The 12762-nt window shown below is 49.4% G+C and overlaps 5 protein-coding genes across 5 annotated transcripts; 2 read left to right on the top strand and 3 right to left on the bottom strand.

Annotated features, from left to right (window-relative positions):
- Positions 1-71: 71 nt before the first annotated feature.
- EJ05DRAFT_97699 (uncharacterized protein) lies at positions 72-1032 on the bottom strand. The gene has a single exon (XM_033750114.1). It carries the CDS (start codon positions 853-855, stop codon positions 370-372), a length of 486 nt encoding a protein of 161 aa, XP_033597757.1. The 5' UTR covers positions 856-1032; the 3' UTR covers positions 72-369.
- A 1663-nt stretch (positions 1033-2695) lies between these two features.
- On the bottom strand, positions 2696-4801 carry EJ05DRAFT_478325 (uridine-cytidine kinase-like protein-like 1). Its single transcript, XM_033744437.1, has 5 exons — positions 4490-4801; positions 4310-4437; positions 4073-4260; positions 3854-4009; positions 2696-3787 (listed from the first exon to the last, which is right to left on the bottom strand). The coding sequence occupies exons 1-5, from the start codon at positions 4628-4630 to the stop codon at positions 3066-3068; spliced, it is 1335 nt and encodes a 444-aa protein (XP_033597756.1). The 5' UTR covers positions 4631-4801; the 3' UTR covers positions 2696-3065.
- A 270-nt stretch (positions 4802-5071) lies between these two features.
- EJ05DRAFT_488093 (uncharacterized protein) lies at positions 5072-6281 on the top strand (the record flags this gene model as incomplete). The annotated part of the gene is made up of 4 exons (XM_033745670.1): positions 5072-5074; positions 5106-5209; positions 5399-5609; positions 5796-6281. 4 exons carry the CDS (start codon positions 5072-5074, stop codon positions 6279-6281), a joined length of 804 nt encoding a protein of 267 aa, XP_033597755.1.
- Positions 6282-7174: 893 nt separating this feature from the next.
- Positions 7175-8767, bottom strand: EJ05DRAFT_97585 (uncharacterized protein). Its single transcript, XM_033750112.1, has 3 exons — positions 8592-8767; positions 8285-8496; positions 7175-8223 (listed from the first exon to the last, which is right to left on the bottom strand). Exons 1-3 carry the CDS (start codon positions 8656-8658, stop codon positions 7261-7263), a joined length of 1242 nt encoding a protein of 413 aa, XP_033597754.1. The 5' UTR covers positions 8659-8767; the 3' UTR covers positions 7175-7260.
- Positions 8768-9972: 1205 nt separating this feature from the next.
- On the top strand, positions 9973-12210 carry EJ05DRAFT_493949 (RHO protein GDP dissociation inhibitor-containing protein; the record flags this gene model as incomplete). The annotated part of the gene is made up of 5 exons (XM_033746152.1): positions 9973-10069; positions 11555-11643; positions 11722-11925; positions 11979-12027; positions 12080-12210. The coding sequence occupies 5 exons, from the start codon at positions 9973-9975 to the stop codon at positions 12208-12210; spliced, it is 570 nt and encodes a 189-aa protein (XP_033597753.1).
- Positions 12211-12762: the final 552 nt, after the last annotated feature.

Here is a 12762-nt window from a genome sequence, read left to right as displayed (position 1 = left end):
TCTTGGGCCGGTGTCATCTTTGTGTGACCACTCAGAGATGACAGAGGCATACGAGTTCTAGACCTCGCCGGACCTGCGGAGAATGGACATTATGAAGTCGCATCATCATGCTCAGCTGTTGGATGAGGCGGCCGACTGGAAGCAAGGAACGCTAGCAAAGAGGTTGGAGGCGTGCAGGGGCAGGTTGGCTTGAAGGAGTAGCTTGTGAAGGTCGAGCAGCCTTTCCATTCTCACCTGATGCTGAAGATGCAGCTTGTCTCTCACCAACGGTCCGTCATCCATGTGTGCGAGAAGGTGGAAAGGCTGGCTCTGGTCCTTTCGCTCTCTCTTATAGATCAGCTTCAGCACCGTGGTGGTCAATATTAGTACTCAAATGGTCAAGTCACTAGAAAGCATGTGGAAGAGCTGACCATATTTTCTAACTCTTCCCTTCTTTTTTCCTTCAATCACCTCCCAAGTTCGTTCCGGTTCGACAGACGACCGCCACACCCCAGTGGCTCGACCAACGTGCCGTGCAGTTGCCTTCAGTCGACTTCTACCCCTCAGCTCAGCCCTCGGAAACCAGGAGCAAACTATCTCCACACCACGCGTATGATCCACTGTACTGGTGTCGAGACTCTGGTCAAGCCCAGTTGAGTGACTGGGCATTCCAAGGAAATCCTCGACTGGTTCCACAATTCTGCATCCGCTCCGTGTGCCCGATTGGCCTCGTCGACATTTGTCCATGTCTGCACAAACAGGTTGAGAATGAGGGATAACTAGGGCGTCGTGTAGCGTCGACCATGGGTTTGCGGGGTTGAAGGTTGTGTGGAGCAAGCTCCGGGGCCAAGGACGAGAACACTGCACACACCTCATGTTTTGGCACGCTAGAGCTGTACCCCAGGAAATAACTCCACCATCCGCCTGTCATTTTTTTTGGCGCCAGTCTTCCATGTTAATGCTTAGTCTTCATTACTTATTAGCATATGTACCAATTAGAGTATAGTGTATGATATGTATATACTTTAATAGTACTAGTAATATAAATACTATTTATATCTTATTTATAACTATCTCTATATCTTATTCTACTATGAGATTATTAGTTAACTAAGATCTGAGTACATATAAACTTTTAAAAAGAGGGGGTAATGTAATATAAGAGTATTGTGCCACAAGCCGATATTCTTCCGATAGCTGTGTGTGAGCGGTTCATTGCTTTCAATCCTCCATATCGACACGATTCCATAGACTTTCATTACCTCATCTGTTGATTGCTCTTTAAGGCTGATTATCGCTTCTGTAGCCTCTTCAGGTCCCGCTTGTGGCACACCATGGGACTCACTGTCGATGCCATTGTGCACTTCCTCAAGCTCGCTGCCAATTGCCCTCGGCCCTGCAACTGTCACTGACAACCTTGGAGCTATCTACGTACTTCGGCCAAGAGACCTTTGGGAAGTGGAATCTGACAACTGAGAGAGCCAACGAGTGCCTGGAACTTATCCCTGATCAGGACAAAAACCCCGAGGCGTCGTGGCACCATTCGATAGAGACATGTGCATTGACAGTGTTGCCTCGGCTGTCAATTACATATATTCACTTGGACTCGCATATAATGATCTGAATCCGTCGAACATCATAATGAGGCGCAGAAAATTCCAAGACACTGCCTGTCATTGTTGACTTCAGATCATGCCAGCCTATAAGGTGAAACTGCTTTCAGCGTGCACGCCTGAGTGGACAGAAGAGAATGGCTGGTCTATTTCCGTCACCCCAAATGATGAATGTGCTTTCGACAGGCTTTCAGCTTGGTTGGTAGAGAAGTCCTGAATTACTCATAAAAGACTTTCACCAATGTCACTTCTGATAGGAAACACTTTTAACACAAGATAGCTGTGAGGAAGCGACTCTGTCTCCCGCGCTTCTTGGCGTCGTAGCTTATGTGCTATTTAATCCACACCTTGCAGTTCTAGCTGCCGCTGGATGAACCGCTTGTTGGTAATTGATAATTACGAGATGTTGAACACGTCGTACTACCACAATCGTTCAATCCGATCTCAACCTGTCTGCGCACCTGGACATCGTCGATGATTGTGATGAAGGTCCATATTTGAGGAGTACACCTGTTCAAATCTTAGGATGTAATACTATGAATGTGTGAGGCTTACATTTTGTGTTTTACGAAAGCAAGACAGACGTAAAGGGACAGCGATTGCTTTAGGCGCCAAATGTGTCACGTGTACCACCTGGAGTATTTAGTCGCTAGTTTTGTGACAAGGTACGGCAAGATGGGTCATGGAGTAATCCAAATAAAGTATTTATGTCCTCAACGAGTATGCTCTATAGTGTAGACCTGAGAGATACAGTGAGAGACGCTGTGCGCGACGATATATTTGGATGGCGATAACCAGATATACAAGCCAACGATCCAATGTTATCAAATAGGCGTATTAAGGCGTTGCATCTCCAAGCATCTAAAGATAATATACGTCATTTCGTATGACAGACTTGCACAGCATATCACGTCACAGTACTATATTATATTAAAATAGACCAACAACTTCCACTCCATGACTAGACTAGCAGAGAAGAGCTGATCTATACCACCAATCTAAATCCTCGTTCAATTACCAGAACATAGTCCTATGCTACAGCTTGTAAAGGACCTTGAGCCTGCTGTTTATCTTAATCAGCAATTGTGCTGTCTGTGTTCCACATCGTGAATGAGCACACATATACAGAAATTAGCGACGATTCTACTGCTCACCTCGAGTGAAATAGTAATGAAGTCGTGCACACTAAGTTGGAGGCCTCTCCTGGCTCTTTTGAGTCTTCGAGCACATTCAATTCCCATCTACATGCTGACCGGCCGACCTTTCAATCTATACCATGCTAAGCTTACCCTCTCACGTCGGTTCATGCAGCCACATGGAGATGCGGTCTGATCCTCCATTACGTGAGTATCTGGAACTGTGCGTATCTGTCTGGACATCTAAAATAGCACCCGGCCCGCAAACACTTGGCTCAAAGCACGTGAACCTCAGCTAGAGGACCTAATGTCATCATTGCACGGCCAAATTTAAGACTCAGCATCCCAGGTACCGTTTTTCCACCCACCTCACCTCCATATCATCGACAACCCTGCACAGGACTACCCTCAGATTCGGAAAGACGCTCATCATTCTCTGGAGACCCGTCCTTCCCGCCATATATGTTACGAACACAATCCGATCCTCGCTCACACCATGATCTACCAGCACCCTCACTGCCATCAGTGCTGCCCCGCCTGAGCTCATTTGAGGATCAAGTAACATAACCAGTGAGTGCTTCTCCACGTCAGGAGCAAGTTGTAGGTAATGCAGTTCTGGCTCGCCAGTCCGAGGATTCGTTTGGATTAGAAGACGCCCAGTCTTACATTCGGGTAAAATCCGCCGTAAACCAGGCTCAAGAATGCTGCCACCCCGGAGAATTGCGACGGCTGATACTGAGCCGTGACCGGACGTTGTCAGGCCGGAGTATTTGTTTCCTTGGGGCGTGAGAATCGTGATGGGGTCGTACGGCTGGAGAGAGACGGCACGCTCGATGAGAATTGACGAAAGCCGGTCGAAGTAAAAAATATAGTCTTCTGCATCGGTGTTCGGATCTAGTAATAGCGTATTGATCGCACGGATCTGGTTCGTATCTGGCAAAACAATGACGTTTGGCGAAAGTGGTGTTAGCTGAGCCACCACACCCAACCTGCGCAGCTCGACTTGGTGCTCACGAGATTTCTGGAGCAGTATCTTGTTGATGCGGTCGGTCATCATGCCTGCGTGTTGTCAGATTGAGAGTCACGTGTGATAGACCGTCAAGGCTGAGGAGGGAAAAACCATACCTATTGCTACCGTATTCTCGATACCTCGGGGTACGATTAGATCGGCAATTTCTCGCTGCGGTTGCACGTATTTGTAGAAGTTGGGCTTGACCCATTTGAACCATTGTTTGATACAGCCTTCGATATCTCGTCCACGTTCCTTTACATCTCGGACCACTAGTCCTACTATCAGTAGTGTGGACTTACTAACTCAGTGAAGATCTTCAGCTCAAGACTTACGACGCCGTGAAAGACAGAGGTCAGCGTCAGCCTCTGCGAAAACTTTCATGTCCAGCATGTCCAGTACCCGCTGGTCGTGTAGGGCGAATATACCTTCGAGAATCAGTACAGATGGAGAATATATCGTGTTCGTCTCAGGCTCGCGATTATGTTTCGCGAAGGAGTAAATTGGCATCTCAGCCTTCTTCCTGTATCTTGTTAAGATAACAAATGGAGTTAGTGAAGCATCCAACCTACCCAGTCTTCAAATCCTGCAATTTCTCAACCAAAATATCAAAATCTATGGCTTCCGGCGAGTCAAAGTCATATTCGTTCTTGAATGCTAGTACCGATTGATCTTTCGTCAAAGGCTTGTAAAATGAATCCTGCCCAAAGTTATTTGCTGTTCCTGAATCGGATGTGGACCCTGTTGTGTACCATGGAGATGATGATGACCCATGGCAGATTCAATGCCTCTCTGATTGCTAATGCAAGAGATGTTTTCCCAGAACCTGAACTGCCCGCTACGCCTATAATGCTTGTGTTCTCCCATGGTGGGCTGTATTTCTCTGATGGCATACTGGAAACATGCGAGTGGAGGAATGATAGAATGAACGTAGTAAGAGATCAAATCATGACTACAAGGATATCTCTATATGTACAGAGGAGATTGATACTTCAGATGAATGAGCAGCGAAAGGATCATTATGTAATTATCCTTACCGTAAAATTCTCGAACATCGTTTGTGGTTCCATAAAAGACGCACGGGGATGGAATTGAGATGCCAAGACACTTATGCTCATACGTCCTAGCACGGATGATTAGCTCGAGGGCTAATTAGGTATTAGCGGACGGGCTTCGGCGATACATAAGTCCCTTCGCAGCTACAGCTTCTGCCCACACACGTCCGTATCCCATTTTTCACCATCGCGTCCCACGTCCATAACAACTTGGGTTCCTTTTTGCAACGTTGAAGCTCCACCAATGTGAGGCAGCTGGCTCTACCTTACGCCTTCACCATGGTACACTCTTGTTTTGCCTTCGCGTGGTCAGCAGCAATTCGTTAACGCTGCTCAGAGCTCCTCAACTGTGTCAGGCGGCGACCATGTTCGACATCCATTTGAGACGCGGGTTGAGAATGTGAAGCCATCGAAGACGTAAGTGCCACTTTGTCGCTATCTCTCTTCCCTTCGCATTTCATATGATGTACTCAAAAGTTGGGAATCTCTCCGAAAATTCCATGTGGAGACTTGAACAAACTTACCTCTGACCAACACTTGTTGCTTGAACTCTTCATTCTTTGCTGAGCAGTATCTGACGCATAGTAGCTGACTGGTTTGTCGTAGAGATATCAACCATGTTATCCTGGACTACCTAATCAACGAAGGCTACCCGTCAGCAGCCGAAAATTTTGCCAAGGAGGCCAATATCCAAGAAGCCAACACTCAGCCACCAACCGAGGAAGACTCACTACGGGCACGCGTTGAAATACGCTATGCTATATATCATGGTGATATAGAATCGGCTATCAAGAAGATCAACGAATTCAATACTGAGGTATGTGTATACAACCGTTTTCTTCACTTCTCGATATGATTATTTGTTTTCATGCACCACTCATAGCTTCGGCTTTGATGATATACAACACCTATACTTCAGTTCTCAATATGAGCTCAATGACCTATCACTATCTTTCCTCGTATACATGTCATTACCAGCAGTCTAATATGTGAGACTCACCAGATCCTGGACAAAGATCCCGCCCTCCACTTTGCACTTCTCCGCCTACAACTTATCGGGCTGATTCGCACATGTACGGCCACACCAAACGCCGATATCATGCCTGCCATAGAGTTTGCATCCAGTGAGCTTGCCCCTCGAGCACCCACAAAGAGCGAGTTCCTCGATGATCTTGAGCAGACCATGGCGCTCCTGATTTTCCCGAAGGGTGATCTCTCAGAGGAACTCAATCGGCTTCTCGAACCCGGCATGCGACAGGACGTTGCTACGATGGTGAACGAGGCCATACTTGCGTCTCATGGCGCAAGACGGGAGGCGCGGATTAGGAACCTAGTAAAACTCCGAGCATGGGCTGAAACTACTGCCCGTGAAGAGAAGAAGGAGATTCCCTCACGCATCCCGTTGGGCCTCGATACGGAAGATGCCGAAAATGGGGACGAGGATGAATCGATGAATGGGGCAGGTGATGGGGATGCTATGGTGACATGATTATGCGTATTGTGAACGAACGAGGTGGGGTCTGGCTGGGGGAGTTCTGGGTGAAAGAGATATGCGCAGGCGCATATTTTCCAGGAAGTTCACGGAGCGAGTAAATGTTTGATACCAGTTTAATGATACCAGAAATGACGACTACACAGGAGTGTTTGGGCGAGACTCGGACAAGAATAGCATCAGGACACATTAGCCTTGAAGCACACAAGCCGTCTGATTTAAATAATTTTTCTGACTTGTCTATTACAACGTTTTCTAACCTCTCTCCCGCCCATCCTCATTCTAGCACTTTGGAACCCTGAAGACTCAACTTGTGTCGTCGGTTTCTCCAGTACTATTGTGTCCTCGGTCTCTTCAGTACTATTGTGTCCTCTGTCTCTGTCGCACTGTTGTGACCTCTGTCTCTCTAGTACTATTGTGTCCTCCCTCTCTAGTACCATCTCACATGGCCTGACCCAGCCACCACATCTCCAAAGCCTACTCCAACCAATGCGGTCATGACATCCAACCAAGCACATATATGATCCGAACGACAGTTTCCCAAGGTCTGCCGGAAGCAGATAGACCGCCTAATGTCAGACGATATGAAGGGGCCCATCGGAGCGTGAATAAAAAAAAAGCAAAAAGAAGAATCAAAAGACGCCAACCCCCCAACAAAAAAAAGAAGAGGGAAAAGGGGATCATCAAGACGCAAAGTACTTGGGGAATACATGAATTGAGAAAAAAAATGAAGCATAAGACGAAGTGGACGAGCAAAAAAAGGGGAGATGAGAATGCAACGAACGGAGTGGTATCTTGGTGCATTAGCGGAACGATGGGGGTTATGGTGCGGTGTAGTAAGTATGAAGTGATTAGTGCGTGTGTTAGTAGTGATGTCGGGGCTGTGGTGCTCGTGCGAGGGAGGGGGTGCGGAACAAGGGGGAGTGAAAGTGTCTCTTTAAAAAAAAATCGCGCTGGTCGTCCGCGTCGGCGCAAACTACAGGAAATATGGAATTGCGGCGCCGATGGCAAGTGTCAACCCGGCTCCGATGAGTGCTCTGGTCCGCACTGTCTCGCGTTTCGTCGGCTGTGTCTTGCTCTTCTTGGTAGCGCCCTGTGTGGACGGCTCGCTGGGCTTTGCGGCGCCAGATGCTTCGGCGAGCTGGTCGTCGGCCTCGACCTCCGTGGCCTTGCGCTTCCGCGTAGGTTTGATGCCGTTTGTAGCAGCAGATTTAGCGTCTTCTGCGGTGGCTTTCTCAACGATTGCTTTTGCAGCTGCCATCATGTCTTCGGTGTTTTCGGGCAGTGGCAGGTCTGGGTGGCCGGCGGGCATGTCAATTACGACAGAGGTCTTTGTGATTTCCTTGTCGCCTTCTTTGGTCACGACTTCGTCGATGTTGACTTTTACGGATTCAGCGACGCCATTGACAGGGCCGCCGTCGACTGAGTCGGTGGCAGAAGTGCCATTTTCGATGGCGCTTTGCAGAACAGAGCTCGCTACGCTGGCGGCGTCGTCTTCGGCCTTCTTCCGACGGGATGTGCGCGGCTTGCGTGGTGAGGCCATCTTGCGTACTGGAGTGGCAATTTTTGAGGGAGACGCGGAACGCGTGGACCGCTTGCGAGTTGAGCCACGAGTGCTTGAAGCTGGGGGAGGAAGCTTGACGTCCTTGAGAATGAAGCGCGGGGGAGTTGCAATCTCATCCCGTTCAGGAGATTTGGTACCCTTTTCTATCGGTTCAGGGTCAAGGAGTGCGAGGACCCAGTTTGTCATGTTGTACTCTTTGGAAAGCTCGAAGGCATCCTCAGGATGGATCCATACGTTCCCTGCCACCTCCTCGTGGCCGGCAGAGCCTAGTGTCTTGTGGTATGCCCGTTCTGCCTCCTCTTCCTCAACCTTTGCCCATGGGAAAGCGGCTTTGAACATGCCTGTAGCACTAACGTATCCATCACTGCTGCGTCGCTGCTATAGTATAAGCGTCCCTGTGCATCAAACAGGCGGATTGCCGATAGGAATAACGTACCATCAAGAAGTATGATTCAGGCCAGAGGTTGTTGCTCTTTCCTATCGAGAAGATACCGGAGCCTTTCAGGTCCTTGGGAAGCGGCACACGCAGATGGGCGTAGTCAAAAGGACCGAGATTCTCTTGTTTTGAAGCATTTGCGACACCGACCTGACCTGGTTTGGCAGAGAGATTGGTTCGGCCAAGACGACGCCTCTCGATGAGTTGTTCGACTATGAACGAGGTGTTAGCGCGGTTTTCGCAAAAAAAGAAAACGCAGGCCGAACGCAATGGAGCAATAGGCGGCGCGACAGGGACATTGACATACGTGTGGGCGCATGACTCTGATCTACCAACGGGTTGAAAGCCTTTGGCAGCACGCGTGTTGCAGGCATTGTTGAACAATGGATGGTGGTGATAATGGACGTGGTAGGCGGTGCAGCGGATTAGAGTTGGAGAATGCGACGCCGGCGCGCAAAGGACAAAGCGGGTAGAGGCGAGGGTCCTTGATGCAAATAATAGGCTGGTTGGAGGAAGCAAGCGATGCGACGATCGCGAACCGGCGTGTGCTCGTGATGATGAATACAGAGTTTGAGGCAGAGGAGAGGCGTAGATGAGGGAAGGATGGAAGGTTGGGCTGGAGAGAGAGAGAGAGAGAGAGAGGGAGAGACAAACAAGCAGACAGAGACAGACAGACAGACTGGTGCGGGTGCGGGTGCGGATGCGAGGGCGGCTTCAGGCTCAGGCTAGGCGATTTGGGGGGGACGGACAGCTCAAAGTCTGGAGGGCAGCTCAGCCAGACTGCGCCAAGTGATGCATCCATCCAGTACGTACTGTACCTTGCCTATTGAGGTATGGAGGGTAGGGACATTAATAGGTAGGTGTAGGTATTCCTTAATAGTTTAACTAATTAATAGCCAGCTAACAACAGTTAATAGCTATGGTACCTGACCTCTCTGCCTTCATTACCTGGTATGTACTGACTGTAGTAGCGACCTCGACCAGCTGCGTGGGCACCTCCCCAGGCACCTCCCCAGCTAATTAGCTGCCTCCCCCACTAATTAGCTGCCTCCCCAGCTAAATTAGCCTCCCTCCAAGAGTCCGAGGCAGTAATTATGGCCACCAGCGATTGATTAGTGCCCTCCGCCCTCTGCCCTCTGCCCTCTGCCCAAACAACAAAACGCCCCTACTTCGCCTTCTTCCCCTGAATTCTCCCCCCTCTAGGCCCGCCATTATGCCGTAGTAGGTATTGGCTGCTATTTGTTAGCCCCAGCCACCAGCCACCAGCCACCAGCCACCAGCCACTTCCACACCTCCCACGCACATCACATCACCATACTCAAGAAACACATATTGCACAGTAACAGACTCTCATTCTCATGCATCCAGCCTTGAGTAGAGGCGGTGAGACCTCCGTGTGGTGTGCCCACTATAGGGTTACGCACCATCATCAATAATTAGTAGGTGATTAACGTTGCTCATGTCATGCATGGATGGATCCATCCCACCTCTGCCAGTGCCCCGCCATCCACAACATCCAATCCATCCTCCACCTCACTCGTTGTGCTGCTCAGTGTCGTGCTCCTACGCCGCCTCAACCTCCATCCTCCAATTTTCTTCCTTCATTCTATTCTTGCCCTTCTTCCACTTTCCACCACCTCTTCCCACTCCTCCACCCTGCCAATTCTTCCCTACGTCCTGCTGTCGACATGTCCGCCGCTCATCACGACGACGAGCTTGTCCCCGAGCAGACTGCCGGCTTCAAGGTCGGCGAATCAAAGACCATCGACGAGTACAAACAACTAGGTAAGCTCTTCCCAATCCACTTCCACTTCTTCCACTCTTCTTTCCCCTTACCAAACTACAACTCCCGCGATACAATCAACCCTTGTCCTATTTCCACCACGCCATCGCCCCGCGCCTGAGGTCCGTCCAGTGTTACCGGCTAAAGATCAATCTTTGGGGAATCTGCTACTTGGACGCCTCAGCAACCCACCTGCATATAACGCGATCCATACCTACCTTACAACAAAAACAAAAGATCCAACAAAGTAAGAGGTAGCAAGTCGCGCTCAACATCACTCGCCATGGCTCGCGACTACCTTGCCTACTGCGTATCTCGCGCCCGCCACTGTTCGCATCTCTCTGCTTCGTTCCGCCCGTGAGATCCATTCTTAGAGAACATCCTTCACTTCATCGATTTGGATCACATCTACCTCCATCATATCGCTTCAGCCGACTTGAGACCAGAGAGCACCTATATTCTTTTCACAATAATACAATACTTGCTACAAACATCCATCCCACTCGCTTCCATATGGCAGACTATCCTAGTCCGTCACATCATAGGGACAGTGCCTACACTCGAGGACACAGTTTGGATGCTTCCAAACAAGGCAGCTTCGGTATCGATGACACTCTATCCCATACCGCTCGCATCGCCGGCGAACCCTCCAGCCTTTCGTCTCCACCCGTGGGCTCCAGGGAGGAGCAGATCGACGAGATCCAAACATCTCCGCCCGAGCCAAACCTTGAAAGTGCATCTGCGACAGACTTAGATCCGATTGGAATGGATCATGTTCGCACACTTAGACAACTGTTTGCATACCATCCAATAGCATTGCCTTCTATCCCGAAGCCAAAAGATACAGACTATCAGCATTGTTCTGTTGGTCATTACATAGCTTGGACTGAAGACTGGTCCAGCATTCCCATGAAATACATAGAGAATCGCATGAAACCCTGGATGTATCCGACACGTCGACTCCTTGCTCACCGAATGTCACCGCTAATCAAGGACCTCGTGCAGCCCACCTGCAGATCTGGCTGGGATGCTTTTCGAAAGGGGAAGGCTATGATAACTGTCGAGCATGCCAAAACTATCATTTTCACCGCAACCGTCATCTTGGCAGTTCCGACAGTCGCATTTCTTCGACCCGCACCTGAAGTCGATGCGCCCGTCTTTGGGCATCATGTCTTCGAGAAGTCCGCCGACGGAACGATCAGGATAATCCTTGGTAACTGTCCAGAATGCTGTATGCCTGAAGCTCTTGACGTGGTCGACTTGGGTGGCAGGTGGTGGGGATATGGATGCGTGTACCACCTCCTTGTGTGTGAAAGCCACTGGGCCGACTTTGCAGGTTACCGTCGTGAAGGGTATATCGAGAAACCGGCCAGGAGATTCATCAGCAGCGTCCCGCCCATGCACCTTGTATTGCTTGGTCCAAAGCCCTACCAGAACAGGATTCCTTATTATCGCAACAAATGGAGACGACTAACCAGATCCCTTAGACCAAAACGACGAATCTCTTAGGAAGTGGAAGGAGAGTCTCGGCCTAGGAGCGGGTAACACCATCTCTGATCCCAATGATCCGCGTAAGGTCATAATCGAGTCCCTTGGGCTGGAGGCAAGCCATCAAAGATCGAGGCGCACATGACTCAAGACTAATCAGTCCTAGGTCGAAGGACGCGACGACATCATCATCGACCTGAAGTCACCGGGCGCAGTTGAGCATCTCAAGGAGAAGCCCTTCACCATCAAAGAAGGCGCAAAGTTTCGTATGAAGGCGCAGTTCAAGGTTCAGCATCAGATTCTGTCAGGCTTGAAATACGTTCAAGTGGTCAAGCGTGGTATCATCAGTAACAAGGCCCAAGAGATGATTGTATACTCGGTCTTTTCATCGCTCATCGACTTCTCGCTAATGTGCTGCTCTAGGGATCGTACAGCCCCAACACGACTGATAAGCCAAGCTATGAGAAGAAGTGTATGTCATTACACTCCTTGCCGTGCCTACAAATCCTCTAACAAATGCCTAGTCGAAGCCGAGACTGCTCCTTCTGGTATGATGGCACGTGGTCATTACAATGCTGTCTCCAAGTTCATCGACGACGACAATGTTACTCATTTGAAGCTCGAGTGGTCCTTTGATCTCAAGAAGGACTGGTAGTGCAACACATTCCACCCTCTCAATCTGCGATGCAACTCCTCCGTCAGTGGCGTCTGTAATTCTTTTATGCGGTTTGATCCATTAGCTTATCCCACATAGCGAATCTCACGACTTACATTTTATTGACTGAAAACTAAGCTGCGCGTTGGGCTTGCCGAAGACTGTCGTTGATATAGCAAAAACGATACAACTCATCACATCTCTGTGCAGTGATCTCCAGATGACGGCAATCTGTTCTCATAATCCCGCACTCTCCTTTTGTAGTCCTCGTCTTGCTTTAAGAAGACTGCCCTCGTCGCCATGATACCAATAAGCACTCCCGTCCCAGATCATTCCAGCAGAGATGAATGATGTTTAAGGGGAGACTTGAGGTATTCGAGAAAGTGATTGAGTAGATGGTAGACCTAAATGAGCAAGCTGAGCACCTCCAGGGCTGGGCATCCATGGGTGATGCCTTGACCTAATTACCTACAGTACCTGTGTTGACCCCGCCAACACTAAGCCAGAAAAACATTAGTGTGTTTGGAGGGGCGCGTCCACGGATCACCCCCC

Source organism: Pseudovirgaria hyperparasitica, assembly GCF_010093815.1.
Source record: "Pseudovirgaria hyperparasitica strain CBS 121739 unplaced genomic scaffold EJ05scaffold_13, whole genome shotgun sequence".
NCBI classification, from domain to species: Eukaryota; Fungi; Ascomycota; class Dothideomycetes; order Acrospermales; family Acrospermaceae; genus Pseudovirgaria; species Pseudovirgaria hyperparasitica.
Note: the sequence above shows the minus strand (reverse complement) of the source record. Positions and strands in the feature narration are given on the sequence as shown.

Coding starts and splice junctions, on each gene's coding strand:
- EJ05DRAFT_97699 (XM_033750114.1), bottom strand. CDS start 855: ATGAGGTGTGTGCAGTGTTCTCGTCCTTGGCCCCGGAGCTTGCTCCAC.
- EJ05DRAFT_478325 (XM_033744437.1), bottom strand. CDS start 4,630: ATGCCATCAGAGAAATACAGCCCACCATGGGAGAACACAAGCATTATA. Junction 4,261..4,309: donor TTGCAGGATTTGAAGACTGG/GTAGGTTGGATG, acceptor AACAAGATACAG/GAAGAAGGCTGAGATGCCAA. Junction 3,788..3,853: donor CGAGAATACGGTAGCAATAG/GTATGGTTTTTC, acceptor GACAACACGCAG/GCATGATGACCGACCGCATC.
- EJ05DRAFT_97585 (XM_033750112.1), bottom strand. CDS start 8,658: ATGCCTGCAACACGCGTGCTGCCAAAGGCTTTCAACCCGTTGGTAGAT. Junction 8,497..8,591: donor TCAGAGTCATGCGCCCACAC/GTATGTCAATGT, acceptor CCTCGTTCATAG/TCGAACAACTCATCGAGAGG. Junction 8,224..8,284: donor CTGAATCATACTTCTTGATG/GTACGTTATTCC, acceptor ATACTATAGCAG/CGACGCAGCAGTGATGGATA.